The sequence below is a fragment of the Centroberyx affinis genome, unplaced genomic scaffold (assembly GCF_046629955.1).
Source record: "Centroberyx affinis isolate AG114_WGS23_722 - 3 ecotype Tasmania unplaced genomic scaffold, CSIRO-AGI_Caff_v1 ptg001421l_1, whole genome shotgun sequence".
Taxonomy (NCBI): domain Eukaryota; kingdom Metazoa; phylum Chordata; class Actinopteri; order Beryciformes; family Berycidae; genus Centroberyx; species Centroberyx affinis.
Genome location: NW_027279898.1, coordinates 222,501 through 237,774, shown reverse-complemented (window position 1 = coordinate 237,774; position 15,274 = coordinate 222,501). Strand labels below are relative to the sequence as shown.

The following is a 15,274-nucleotide window of genomic DNA, read 5'->3' as shown; positions in this document are numbered from 1 at the left end:
AAGGGGTTGTGGACGGAGCCCACGGCTCAGAACTGTAGTAGTGTGATGTTTGACTGACAGGCACTGTGTGAGGAAGAGATTGATTGACTCTATTACTATGTCCCCGTCAGAGTCTGGGAGCCCCTGTTCTGTGGATTACTTAAGTGGCTGTACTGATCTGGACAAGAGTATGGCTCAGCTCATCATTTAATCACCTACCTGTTAACACAACTATGCTAGTGTCACAACAAAAATATAAATGGATCAGTCGTGAATATTATATATTTACTTTCATCAAATAGGTTTTGGCCCTGAGTTTGAAACAGGTTACAGGAGATTTTGTAACTGATGCACTTAATTTCTTATTTGATAGGACATGTCATCTTTTTGAATGCACATACCTACTGCCTTATCTTTTTCCATTTGATCTATTTCAGTATTATAGTTTTACCTCAGCCTGTACCTTCCTGTCTCAGTTGGTACTGTACACAATATTACAGTTTAAGTTGTTGCATTTTAAATGCAAAGCTTTATAAAGCATTGATTGGCAGAGGGGCACATTATGTCAATGAGGCTCTGTGTTAAAAGATGTTATCCACAGAACACGTGCGCTCCTAGCAGACGCATAAGGTGAAAAGCATTTGTAAAATCATGAATAATTGAGCGACATGAACTTATCTCTACATCACAAATGTGTAGAGCAGCATTTATATCAGAAGTCTTCAATTTCATGTCTACTTCTGTGCGTGGTCTACAAAGGACGCCAGAATTGTGACATAAAAAAAAAAAAAAAAATCAGTGTATCAAACAAGAAAAAATATTTATATTTATGAGAAATGAAAATGCACTCCTATTCACTAAAGTGCCAATCCGACCAACAAAGACTGGAGGTTCATATGTATCTGTCTTTGACTTACAGATTTTTTTTTTCCTTTTTATTTTTCCTTTTTTGTACTTGAATGTGCACACATTTTGTGCAAAACATTGCTGCTCTACTTTCCTTATCTTTAAAGTTACATTACTTGCCATTGTTTCTTTCGAGAAGTGGCACTCTTTACTATGTGGGCACCTAAATAAGGAATTGAATCAGTACAGAGGAGTGTAAGTGTCTGGGGGGGGGGAAAGGACTTGATTAATTGCATCATACTGGTTTTCCAGCTCCTTGCTGTCCGTCGGTGTGAAATAGGCTCCCTGTTCTTACAGTCTTCTAAACTCTAGTGGTTTCACTGTGCATGGCTCAGGCTGCAAACATTGTGCTGTCCAAGAAGTGATTTCATTTGGTGATTTCATTTGGTGGATACAGCATCGGGTATAATATTTAGACTGCATTAAAAGGTTCCTCAAAGAGTGTTTCCTTGAGGTTACAGCCTGCAGCCAGTCCCACTTGGTGTGCAAAGAAAGCCTGCGCTAATATAAATACGGTTTTAGTCGACTTACATGTGGCACAAGATGCAACATTTGGAAACTCACATGACTATCATAGCAGACAATATTGCAGGTACTGACCTTTTTTTTGTCAAAGTTGTCAAAGCTCACCAAAGTTTATGTGAAACATTCTCATTTTTGTACTCTTTAAGGCTGAGTGAAACAATTGACTTGAAGATTTTTTTTTTTTTAAAGTTGTTTTGTGTCAAAAGGCTATGTGATTGGCTTGTGTTGACCCAGTCCATACATGACTGAGAGATCGCTTCAGGCCATTTAGACCTGCTTCCTTTCAGTGGAAGCTGTGATATGTCAGTTCCTCTCTTCTCCGTTTTCTTCTCCTCTCAAAATACTATTGGTTAGGAAGTTTGAAAATGTACAGAAGAACCAAGAACACCGCAATAAATATTGTCCGAAATCAGGCCCCCCTGATGCAGACCGATGCCTTCACAGGTCGCACTCCTTCCACTGGATGGAGTCAACAGAAGCAACATTTTTCTTAGATAAAATCTGGGATTCAGAAATTGCGCAGTGATTTACATTAAAAACGATTACAAGTGAAACTATATGTATGTTCTGATACATTGGCAGGGATTCTGATGCGTTTCTAATCACTTCTGAGAAGTGGAGAAAAGCCTCATCAGAACATGTTCCGTCACCAGGGAAACAAAAAGGGGGGGCGGGGATACAAGCTTTTTCTGCTTTTCCTGATCTTTTTACCTGATCAGGATATTCTGGGCTATATTTTTGGATCATTATGTTTAGAGTACAAGGTTCTCCTAGTCAGGCTGTATGATCAGGAAATAATCAGGAACCTGTTATCTATAGGGGATCGAACAGAAATCACTAAATATCTCAAATCTGACTTGTCTTCCGTCCTAGAAACTGTTCTTGTCTATGTCAAAATCTAAAGCCAGTGCTTGGCTTGGTCAAGTAATGTTGTCTATGCTACAAATGTTTACAATGCTACATGTTTGTAAAATATTTTTCATATGCCATCACCGACCAGTCCTGTTGTATTCTCTGCTCTGGTCCTCTCATTTCCTTTCTTTTACGTTTATTTATTTCTCTTATCTTTAATCTTGATGTTCGTTTGCTCACAATTACCCATCTTAAACTGTGACTTGACTTGACTTTACCGACGGTATGAATGAGTGACGAGAAACTTCTACACTTCAACTGAACATGACACGCAAACATGAACATGAAAGAAATACAAACATACAGAAAACATTAACAATATTAGAAATGTAAAGAAAAAATATATTGAATTTAAAGTTGTTCAGTGGAAATACTGTACAAAACAAATAAAGTTATGTTGCAACCCTTTAATGCATATTTTGCTTCTTTTCCCTCAAACATGCTATGCATTTGTTACCTATTGTGTCTGAAGGAATATTACTTTAAATAGAAATGAAAACAATATATGTATATGCATTTTCTTCAATAATGGCTAGTTCATTTATGTCTTTCTTCAGGGTGAGAACCTCCTTTTTTAAGTATAAATGGTATTTTGGCCCATAGATTTGACTTGCAGAAATGAAACCTGAGACCCACTGTCTCGAGAGGCAAAACTACATCACAGTGAATATGAATTACTTGACCAACATATCTATTTCTGTTGTAGATACCCAATCAAAGTTGCAACGGAGAAAATGCCCAATTTAAAGCTCAAATGGCAACATGCCAATGTATAGCAAGACACTTTCACAGAAGAGAACACAAAGTCTTCTCATTCAATTCATTCAATTTTGCTCTCATTTCACAGGAGGGTAATGTTATTTTCCTAGCCACATTACCTAAAATTGGAAATACTGCCCTTTTGGCCTTGTGTGCATGATTCTATGCGAACATAATACCCAATACTTTAACAAAAACTAAATATCTGTCAAGAATGTGATTATGATATTAATAGAATTCTTAATTGTTAAGGAGGGAAATCTGTATATGATTTCAATAGAGCTATTATATCTACTTTCTGATTTTCTGTTTTTGTATGTAGTATGTTATACTGTTATTTTGACAGTTTCTAATTTTCTTAATTTGTCTTATTCATTAAAGAAAATTCATAGAGCTATTAATATAATGTTGCAGTTCACAATCCAGACAGTAGATGACACCACCAGCACCAGAGAAGGCTTTTATCCTACCGTCTTGGAAAACGAAGAAGAAAGAATTCTACTGGAAGTGTGTTTCATTTTCACTTTTGAAAAAACTAAACAACAGTTGTACTAGGGCGTACCTTGGGGCGTACAGAGCTAATAGCCTACATCCATGGTACAGAGCAAGAAAGATCGAATAAAAATATTATGGAATCAATATATCAATCATAGAGTGAAGCCTTTGCTGTTAAATAGATACTAAGTGATATAAACATACCAGAAAACTGAGAAGGATGTCTACTTTCTCAAAGAAGTCCATTCTAATCCATGTCAGTAGCACACTGATTCCTAAAAACCTTTAAAATAGGCTTTCCTGGTCTCAAAATGTTCCGTGACTGCCATGTAGACCTGGATGTAAACTCAAAGATTCAACCACCAAACTCAAACTCCTAACATGGAAGGATGTCTATCGTCACTATCTAAAAGAAGACTAATTATTCTAACAAGTTGTCTGGTATAAATCTCGTGTTTGAGTCTGTGAACTTTGAGACATTTGGGGCATTTCACTGGCTGACTTAAGAAAAAACCCGCAACTGTATTTTAATTTCATTCATTTATTTACTCCGTAAATGCATTATATTTTTATCTCTTGTACTTTGTATTATTAAAAAATAGTTTAAACTCATGTTCGTCAATAGAGATTTTATTTTGAAAGATATAACCGGAAGTAATAGTTTTTTAATAGGTGCTCACGCTGCTGAGGAAACCTGCGGATCACAGCCACACTTATTATACACTGAGTCTCTGAGTAAAGGTAAACAGTACTTTGTGATCTGACAATGAGTAAATAAGGATGCTTATAATGTGGAAATAAGTCTATGTAGTCTGATTATGTTTTTGGATCTTTACCTCAGCTGATAGCTAACATTGGCTAACTAGCTAGTAGCCGTTCAAGCTAATTTAGCTGCAACTGTCTAGGCTAGCTAACGTTAGCTTGTTACAAGCACGGTGAGGTAGCTACGGCTAACATAATGCAGTTATACCTCGATAGCCAACAGTAACGAAGCTAGAGCTGGGGTTGACACTTGACAGGAAACTTAATACATAGGGGCAAATGTTTACCTTACATTAGAGCTAGCCCCGATGTGTTCCTGTATTGAGAGACCACTCACTCCAAACTCTGTTTTAAATTCTGTCGATGTCATGTTGCCTTGAATATCGGTAAATTAACTTAAGACCTTTTACGAACCGTTGGGTTCCAGTCTTCAATTCGGCATACATGCAACACACCAAGCAGCACATATCTCAACAAAATTTCCAGAAATTCACAGAATTGGTTCACTTGTTATTCCCACAAACCTCTTCCGCCAAAGTAAGTAAGTTTACACCGTGAAAGGCGGTAGCAGTGTGCAGCAATTGTAAAAGTTGAGATTTTATTGCATTAAAGTGCTGCTTGGTGCACTATATACACTGTATCAGAAGAACCTCGCGACTCGTTAAAAGTATTAAGCCATGTACTACGATGTGTGTCGCGTGCCGATAAGCAAGTCAGTATGACATTTTAGAGCAGAGTTTGACTTGACGTGTAAAGTTTTCTCCAGTAACGTTACAGAATTAGAGAATGGCATGTAGAGAGATTAGACATGTTAGAAAGCACTTGAACCATGCTTCGCTTTTTACTGGCGTTCATTTTAGAAGCCTTGAATGAACTAGGCCTAACTGATTCTAAGATAACTACCGCCTCATGTTCTCTTCAACAATATACTAACTTTGTGTCATTGGCGGTCAGCCAAGTGACACAGCTGTTTATAATTACCTGCATTACGAATTTCATTGTGTACATAGGAAAGATGAAAAAACAAGACACAGAAGAGTCCACTACCCAGGGCAGTGAGGACACTCCACCTACAACAGGAGAGACCGAGTTGCCCGCAGCTGCAAAAGACGGTCCTGACAGCAACAGCCCCAAAGAGTCTGAACCACAGACACCACAGACGAACACACCGCCTCAGGGTGACGGGGCAGAAAGTGAAGGTAAAGGTGGCATTTTATAGGTTCATTCATGCTAATATGGTTGACATTACCCTGTCATACAAGAACCCCTTCTGACATGGTAGGTAGGGAGACACAGTGGTTGCTATTTCCTGGAATAGACCATTTTTGTTATTTTACGAGTAATATTTTTTAACACAATAGGATCTCTGAACAGTGTTTGAGTCACAAGAAATTCCGTCGTGACAACCAATCTCCCCCTCTGCTGTATCTAGTGGTGGAGGCGGTGGCAGCGTTGGCCCAGTGTGACATGGCCGAGGAGCTGAGCCGGCAGCTGGAGGACATCCTCAGCACCTACTGCCGGGAAAGCATGGGCGACGACGCCAGCGCCCTGCCCAACGGCCAGTCGCACAGCCCCGAGCTCAACGGCCTGGCCGGCGAGAGGGGGGACCACAAGCCGGGCGAGGGCAAGGTCAACGGGGGTGGCGGCGGGGGCGAGAAGGAGCAGAAGAAGACGCAGGACAAGAAGAAAGGGAAGGGACTGGGTAAGGAGCGGCTCACTCTGGCTGAAGTCTACCCTGGAGAGGTTTTGAATATGTCGTGCTGATAAGCCTACCAGAGAGCATTAGGGGGTGGCCTTGTTTTGAATGACTACTCAAATTCCCCCTTTTTTTCCACAAAGGTCTGGGAAGTTATGGAAAATGATTTTAAAAATTTCCATGTGCTAAAAAAAAGTATAGAAAAACAGAAAATATTTAAAAGTTTGGAAAAAAGTCAGGAAACTTACCATCACACTACATGTTGCTTGCCCCCAAGAGAGACTGTGTATATTCTTCAGGATCTGTGATATTATTAGCCTATATAAATGTAGACATATTTTTAATTCTGCCTTGTGTAAAATTCAGGGTCTTGTAAAGTATGGAATATGGAAACATTAAATGTATATAAACGTTGCTTAAGTTAAGCGTTCATGCAAACCATATTATCACTGTCTTGTTTGCCTTGTGCTGATTCTACCATTCATTCACGCCCAGACCTCTCTTAACCCTTTTCATCCTTTTGTTTGTTACTAGAACATCAGGCAAAAAAATCTACTTGCTAAACAAGCCTAGTAATCAGTAACAGGCTGTATAATTCTTCTTTGTCTCTGTTTCCCTTGTGTTGTTTAGGCAAAGAGATCACACTTCTCATGCAGACTCTGAACACACTGAGCACCCCAGAGGAAAAACTAGCAGGCCTCTGTAAGAAGTATGCTGAACTGGTGAGTGGCTCTCTCTCAAAGGGTTTGGCACTGATACTCAAGTCTAGTCTTGTTGTTTGGCCACATTTGATCTTGGTCTTATGCCAAACTCACCTAAAATTTGTCTTAATGTTAGATATCAATTTTTTTTTTTTATTGTGTTATATTTTATGATTACAATTTCAAAAGATGTGTCCAATACTTTGGTACTGGTTTTGAATAACACTTATTTGGTGTGGTTGAATCCAACCCTGAACCGTTTATCCCTTTAGTTTGGCTCCTTTGGGAGGTGAGAACAGCCTAATTGAATTGAACTGCTCCCTCATCTCAGGTCTCAGCCTGGGGCGGTTTGTATGAAGTGGGAATACAATCAGACTAAAGATGGATAAACAGTCCAGGGATCATGTGTTTAATGGAGCTGATTGAATGTTTTGTTTCCATTCTTCCAAATGTTTTCAAGAGCATCACTAAGCTAACTTAACGCTGATGCAGGGATCTGAAAGACACACATACACACACAGTGGTGCAATGCAGACCTCTGTCCTATGTGTCCTTTGTACATTCTAGGGCACCGTATAGCATTTCACAGCACAAACAGTGACCTGAAATGATCTATTGCGTCCGTGCATCCTGCAATAATGTGAGTTTTCACATTGACCATGTGTGCGTGATAGCGTTTGCGAGACAAGCCATTTGTTTGTATGTGTGTGAATTTGAGAGAGCTTGTGTGTGTGTGTGTGTGTGTGTGTGATTTGGCACTGTGTCAGAGCTGTGAGCCGTGGCCTATTTGAGCTGACTGGGCCTGCAGGAGGCTGATAGATGAAGTGCGGCCTGCAGCTCGGTCTCTGGGGCTGCAGCGTTGTTAATGGCTGGAGGTGGAACTGCTGTCCAGGGAGAGGCACTGGCTCCACTCTGACCTCCACTCTGGTCCGGCTCATCTCTACTATATTTTGACTCGGGTTCGACCCACATGGGCTTTTGAAGGCCGATGCACAATGTGACCATTTTGTTAAAAAAAAATCCATAAAATCAATCAAGTATTTAGTGTTATTTTTTCCCATGGTACAGTGTGGCTCTTCATTGAAATTCACAACAATAATAATAAAAAATAATAATAATGATAAAACATGAATACTTGTGTGGAATCTGATCAAAATGCTGCATGATTATTAGTCTTGATAATTTGCAGAACAAAATTACTCTGCACTTTTTGCATTTTATATAAACATCTTGACTTTTTCCACTGCAGCCGACATTCTAAATTAAGTGACACATTTTGATGTTGCCAATATTTTATGGTCATTTATTGTGGAAAGTAAAACTGTGATATACAATTGTCCACAATTAACTGTACAGCCCTACAAATAACCTAAATTCCCCACGGAGATCAATACATTTTTATCTTATCTTACAAAGTACATATTATCCAAGAAACTGCATCATATCAGAGATAGAGACTCTGGATCTTGTGCGAATACCTAATAAACATGTGGTTTGTGTGTGTGTGTGTTCGTATTTGACAGCTGGAGGAGCAGCGTAACTCCCAGAAGCAGATGCGAGCGCTGCAGAAGAAGCAGACTCAGCTGGTCCAGGAGAAAGACCACCTGAGGAACGAACACAGCAAGGCCATTCTGGCTCGCAGCAAGCTGGAGAGCCTCTGCAGAGAGCTGCAGAGACACAACCGCACACTCAAGGTACACAACAGGCACTAGCAGGCAGGCGAACACACACTCTACACTCAACGCTGTGATTATAGACTCCTAACTGCTTGCTTGATGTTGATCAATGGCTTCTCTACAAACTAATAACCACAGCATAACCCACACATCAAGTACAGTTTCTGTACAGACAGCATTGGTGATGATGACAGAAAGATCTAATTACCGAGTCTCAAACTAAAATTTTTTTTCAATGTCATAGCATTTGTAAAGGTTGCTTTACTTTACATCACAGTAGTGCTGTCATGAAAATTTGGTATGAAGTTATGGAAAGGTTTTGGAATTTAATTGTAAAATAATATACCCCCTTTGCATACAAGAGGAGGATTATGGGAGCTGTGTTGCAGCTTAAAGTGAAGATGAATAGGTCAGTTACATTTTCACAATAATAAATCCTCTTTTAAATCCTTTTATTAATTAGATACAGCTCATAGAGACATGATTTGTAGAAAAGGATTTTTACCAAACAAAAAACAAAGCTTGTGGGACTGTAGCATCGTCACATATGGATGCTCCTTTGAAGCCACATTGGCCGGCCGCCACCTTGAAGCTGAGCCGGCCGGTCAAGATAGAAGTCAGGCATCACAGCATGATGGTTCCTCCAGCACATTTAATCTTATCCCCCTCCTCCTTCTCTCCGCAGGAGGAAGGGATGCAGAGAACCCGGCTGGAGGAGGAGAAGAGGAAGGAGGTGACCTCGCACTTCCAGGTGACGCTGAACGACATCCAGGCGCAGATGGAGCAGCACAACGAGAGGAACGCCAGCCTGCGGCAGGAGAACACCGAGCTGGCCGAGAAACTCAAGAAGCTCTATGAGCAGTACAAGCTACGGGAAGAGGTGTGTGTGTGTGTGTGTGTGTGTGTGTCTCCCATAATTCAGAATGCACATCAGTTTGTGGGTTTTTGTGTGTTATGGTCTCTCCTCCCCCCTCATCAATATCAGTCTAATCGTTGTTTAACTCCGGAGCGATTTGTAAAAGCAGTTTGATTTGCATTCTGTGCATAAAAGGTACGATCTAATTGAACAAGATTAGATAAAACTTTAATAATCCCTGTTGGGAAATTGGGTTCTTCCAGCAGCAAAGGCGTATTAAACATAATGCAGCCAAATGACAGTGGAATGTACTGAGGCAAAGAAAATAAATGCAAAATTATATGAAATATGAAAAATATCAGAACTTATGAGGTATGAAGTAAATTCAAATATGGAGATGTATTCAATGTATAATGAGAAAATATGAACAAATATGTGAATTTACAGAATTTATATAGGGTGTGACACGTGCATTGTTGGCTTTCTACGATGTCAGATCATACTTATATGATAATGCAGTGCAGATGTAACTGTTGTTGGAGTGTTTTGTGTATAACTTGACTGTGTGTTGTGTTATCCCCCACCAGCACATAGACAAGGTGGTAAAGCACAAGGACCTGCAGCAGCAGCTGGTGGACGCTAAGCTGCACCAGGCCCAGGAGCTGCTGAAGGAGTCTGAGGATCGGCACGACAGAGAGAAAGACTTTGTAAGTGACCCCTCAACAGACACATACCTACACAAAACAAACCAAAATACAACACCAGTGCTGTGCTTTTGTCCCGCCTTTATACCAAAATCGAATTATCTGTCCTCATCCCTTGTCCTTCGTCTCGCCCTCAGTTGCTGAAGGAAGCGGTGGAGTCTCAAAGGATGTGTGAGCTGATGAAGCAACAGGAAGTCCACCTCAAACAACAGGTTTGCCATGAGTCTTTGCCTTTCATAGCTTGACTGTGAACTGACTGAAGGTGACAGGTTTTGTCCCCCGGAATGAAATGTCCGCCCATCATATGTGATATCTCTGACAGCGCTGATTGGATATTGACAACACTTGGGGGAATAAAGCATCTCACAGCCGGGTTGTGGCATTTTAAAAATTACACTGATTAGCCCAAGGGGAACGCCGCAATTACAGGTCGAAATTAAAAATGTTAATAACCTGTCATATCTCCTACACCGTAAGTTGGAATGACATGAAATTTGGTGCATCCAGCAATCCTTGCTCTATTAATCTGCCTCCATGACCATCAACACACTATATTCGATTTTCCACCAGTTTGAGTTTCTGGACAGTTTCTCCCCTATGGCTTTTTTATTTATTTACTCATTGGAACAATGCCAAAAAGAAAAGACTAACAGACAAATAGTAGGGCTGGGTAATATCAACAAAATATCACGATAATGACAAGAAATTAGTTTGATATCAATATATAATGATATCTGCTAACATATGCAAAATCACGTTTAATAATCAAATTGATGTTCATCACAATATGATCCTGTTGAAAGACGATAAATGATCAAATTGAATTATTGCCCAGCCTCAGCATACAGCCTTACAAAATGCAAGGTGACTACGTCATTTTTTTTTACTATTGTCTTGTTTAATGTTACCATGGGTATCTTAATACAACCAACCTCTGTTGTGTTCTGTTCCCAGCTGTCGCTATATACAGAGAAGTTTGAGGAGTTCCAGACCACTTTGTCCAAGAGCAATGAGGTCTTCACCACTTTCAAACAGGAGATGGAGAAGGTGAGATGTGTGTGTGTTTGTCTGTGTGTGTGTGAGAGAGAGAGAGAGAGAGAGAGAGAGGGAGTTACTGCATGTAACTTTTGTTGGGTTGACCTGCTGACTTGCCAATCTCATCTCCTGTGTGACTTCAGATGACTAAAAAGATCAAAAAGCTGGAGAAGGAGACCACCATGTATCGCTCCAGGTGGGAGAGCAGCAACAAGGCTCTTCTGGAGATGGCTGAGGAGGTAAGCTGCTCTGTGTCCAACTGTTAAGCAAGTGGCTCCAGTGTAATGTAGAATAGGACATTGAGGGCATATGATGGAATTCAGTAGGGCAGGGTGAGAAAAGGATACTCGAATACATTGCAATGTATTGGAGAATTGGTTCAGAATTGGTACAGCAAGCCCTAGTACTGATACTCACCCTTTGTAACTGTTATTTTACAACTACAGAATAGTAGGTTTTGTTTTTTCTTTTATAAAGAGTACTCTCCTGTAGGCATCATTTTGCTGCAACTTTGAGAAGTACGAATGAACATACAGTATATATATAGCCACTTAACCAGGTATGTTCAATAATAGTTGCAGGTGTCATTAAGCCAGCACAAGCAAATCTCTAGGCAGATGTTTGGACATATTTCTAAGGAACTTCATGTGTAAGCTTTTCCATTTGGTATTAAAATACTGTGGTAACACCATGAATTTACACACATACCTGAGTAGGTGTGTAACGATATATATCGTGGAACGAAATTTCGCGATCCAAAAATGTGACGATAGGCATCGTGGAGGTGAAAAATGTTTCGCGAATCACGATATCAAGTAAAGCTTATCAGTTAGCTGCGCCACCAAAATGTAGACTACTCTTTGTTTTCATTTACATACTTAAAACGCCAGAGGGCGGAATCAGTAATCCTAGATACTAGTTTGCCTGACTGGCGTTATGACGTCATTGACACCGACGTTCACTGACATTCACTCAAGACCCGGATGAGCCAGGTGTGTAGCGTGCAACGGGAAAATGGAAAGCGTTGAAATCGAAATACACTCGTTGCGTTACGTAACGTTATCATCGTTATTTTGAAAGAGACGGAGGTAAGTGTTGTGAGACATTCTCAAATTTTCTATCCAGTCTCTTTCCTCAACATTGCGGTTGTTCCCACAGATATTTGCGGTTGTTCCTACCAGTTCTGCGGTCTCAGCCCGGCCCAAATGTCGCGGTTGAAAGTATCAAGTCCATGCGGTGGAAAAAGAATATGTCAGTGGCTGTTTATTAAGATCTTATGGATACATTGACGCCTCTGGTTACTGGTGTCACTAATGAGTAAACTGAAAACACAGGCAATGGTAGCCGCCATATTGGTCTGAAGTAAATGTTACTATGGTTACAGACATTATTTACAACCATCACGAGGTCGGCTCGGAGTGACTCCTGTTACCCGTACAGACACAGTGGTAATTTTACTCCGCTCTGCTCCAGTGTGAACCAGACATATGCAAATTCATTCTCATTCATAAATTTGGTTGTCACTACCAAATTCTGGCAGTGTGTACGTAGCTAACTGTCAAAGGTGTCGGCTGCTGCCTGAAAATGTTGACATGCTAATTTTCTTAAAAAAAAATAAAACATGTCCTCCTAGGTTAGAAAATCAGTGTCTGAACATATTTGTTGTTTTAATTTAAGCTTAAGTTTTGTGGCCTGCCTGGCCAACTAAGGTGTTTGGAGAATGTTAGATCAATGTTCAGACATTTGCATTTAATTGTAAAGAGGACATCCTTGTTTAGACATTTTATTTTAATTTACAGTTTGTTTCATTTAGACAAGCTTCTGCTGTTAAAAGCTTATTTATTTTATTTAACAGATTCTATTATTTGCTTTTTGCACTGAAAAATATATAACAAAGAAAGAAACCATTATAAAAGAATCTGTAGGAATAGGTTAAATTTCAAGTTGAAAAGTTTTTTTTACATTTTATGTCTAAGCAATAAGGAAAGAATCTGAAGTATCTTCATTGTGTCGAACCGTGAAACCTGTACCGTGTATCGTACCAAACTGTGAGCTGAGTGTATCGTTACACCCCTATACCTGAGTAGACACCACTAGTGCTTATATTTAAGTTCATTGTACAGAGTTGAACATTTTCAGTGTGTGTTTGTGATTACAGTTAGTGCTACAGCACACAGAAGTCTACACTGTTTACATTTATTTTGCCTGGTAAATTAAATGTGGATGGAAATATGAACAGAAATGTTAAAATCAATTTTTGTTCAATTTGTCCCCTAAACCATATCAATTCACATAATCACATCACAATACTAAAAAGACATGTGGTGGGTATATGTGAGTATTATGTCGTTGCAAATTTCAGTCATATATACTATATGTAATATCTGTATATATGACTGAAATTTGCAGTGGCTTGATACAAACTATTGAGTGCATCTTATTTGTATATTTATGTTAAGTATTTAAATTGTATAATTCAGACATGGTGGCTGCTGCAAATTGACCATGGTCGAGTGACTGTTGGTATGTGTTTTGTGTAGAAAACGGTGCGGGACCACGAGTTCGAGGCGCTCCAGGGCAAAGTCCAGCGGCTGGAGAAGCTGCGGCGGGCGCTGAAGGTCGAACGCAACGAGCTCAGCAAGAAGGTGCAGAGCCTGAGCGGGCAGGACGACGGCGTCCCCGGTGCCGCCGCCTCCGACCCGGGCGCCGACTCGCCCTCTCCGCCCCCCACGGACTCCCCGCTGGAGCCCAGCGAGCCACCTGTCCCGGACGCCGCGCCCTGCTCCCGGTCCTGCCACTGCGACCCGGAGCTGGACACGCACACCCTGCTGGAAGAGGCCGGCGCTCAGCCCGTCGCCGCCCAGGATTGAAGCCTTGAATCCTCTCGCACGGGACAACGCTGCTCACAGTCCCCCCTCCCCCCTCCCCCCTCCCCTCTCCCCTCTCCCCTCCAGCACCAAGCAAGCACCAAACGACCAGCCACCAGCCTGCAAGCCACTACTACTACTCCTCTGGAGGAAGCTGAGCCTGAGCACCCATCCCGCAGCAGATCAGATCCTTTTTTTAAATATTGTAGGGTAAATATCTGATCTGCGGTCAGTGGTAGGGTTAGCTTGTGTCCTCCCAGAATCCTCTGTGGGCATCATGAAGATGACGATGAGAAGATTGTGCCTCATCTCTGTCTCTGCGTTGTGCTTTTTGCGGCATTTTCCCTTTTCGACCTGCATCCGGTAGAGAACTACTTAGGCAAGATAGGAGTGTCAGTGCTGCTTGGGATGGAATAAGTCAAATATGTATTAGTCTAGAGGCATCATCTGGGGCTGAATAATAATGTGTGTGTGTGAGAGTACGTGTCCGGTCAGTGTGTATCTGGGATTATTTGAGTGTGTGTGTGTGTGTCTCGAAGGGGTTTGATGCAGTACTGTGAAGGCCACTTTTAGTAGTAACACATTACATGTTTTTTTTTTCTTCAGGTCAAGTCTTAACACAGATATCAAGCAAATTATTTCTTTATCCAAATCAATATTAGTAAATTAGAATTTTCTTCTTTTGCTAATCAAAAATAATCTAGCCTCGGGGTATTACAGAAATGAATTTCTCATTCCGACATCTTTTTTTACTTGTTTTTTTTTTCCAAGCAGCACAGATGTTGAAAAAGCATCATTATATTTTGTTTTTCCACAATATTCATACCAACATATTGCCTGTAGACCATTTAGGGAAATCACCTTTGTTCTCTCGTTTGATCATCACACCTCTTCAGTTGCACAATGTTTCTGATTTTGTGGACTGTATTTATTGTTTGATGTATAATCTCTAATGTTATTATAATGTGTATCTTACAGAGCACCACTGTAAAAAAAAAAAAAAAATCAGTCTATTTTTCTTAATGGAGACCATTTATAAAGCTATTGCAGTTTTGACATTCCTAATCCTTCTGAGTTCAGTTGCTCCTTGTAAATCTGTGTTTTTGTTTTTTTTTACCTTTGCAATGAGAACCACTTCAGACTCGACCAACCTGTTTTTCCTGTAGGTCTGTTAATTCCATCTTTGTGCATTGGTGTGTATGACGTGCAGATTATGTGGCTAAGATTGTCGCCTCCCAGCCCTAATAATTGCAGTAGCTTGGAATCAGGTTTTAATAAGAATGTTCAAGGACCTCTATGCAACCCTCGCCTCTTGGTTTTATTCTGTGGCAGTCTGAACTGACGAGCACTTAACTGAGAATGTATATTCATTATATCCACTGTCCTGCATGGATGTAAAAA

General features: G+C 40.5%; 1 protein-coding gene across 1 annotated transcript; it reads left to right on the top strand.

The window, feature by feature from the left end:
• Positions 1 to 4,209: 4,209 nt before the first annotated feature.
• txlna (taxilin alpha) lies at positions 4,210 to 14,033 on the top strand. Its single transcript, XM_071526517.1, has 11 exons — positions 4,210 to 4,317; positions 5,349 to 5,537; positions 5,771 to 6,040; positions 6,665 to 6,756; positions 8,259 to 8,429; positions 9,097 to 9,291; positions 9,855 to 9,974; positions 10,109 to 10,183; positions 10,926 to 11,018; positions 11,150 to 11,245; positions 13,547 to 14,033. Exons 2-11 carry the CDS (start codon positions 5,354 to 5,356, stop codon positions 13,874 to 13,876), a joined length of 1,626 nt encoding a protein of 541 aa, XP_071382618.1. The 5' UTR covers positions 4,210 to 4,317; positions 5,349 to 5,353; the 3' UTR covers positions 13,877 to 14,033.
• The last annotated feature ends 1,241 nt before the right edge of the window (positions 14,034 to 15,274 follow it).

Excerpts from the sequence above, each read along its gene's own strand:
- txlna (XM_071526517.1), top strand. The coding sequence starts at position 5,354 with ATGAAAAAACAAGACACAGAAGAGTCCACTACCCAGGGCAGTGAGGAC. Across the intron at positions 6,041-6,664 it reads GAAGAAAGGGAAGGGACTGG|GCAAAGAGATCACACTTCTC; the intron begins GTAAGGAGCGGC and ends TGTGTTGTTTAG. Across the intron at positions 11,019-11,149 it reads TCAAACAGGAGATGGAGAAG|ATGACTAAAAAGATCAAAAA; the intron begins GTGAGATGTGTG and ends GTGTGACTTCAG.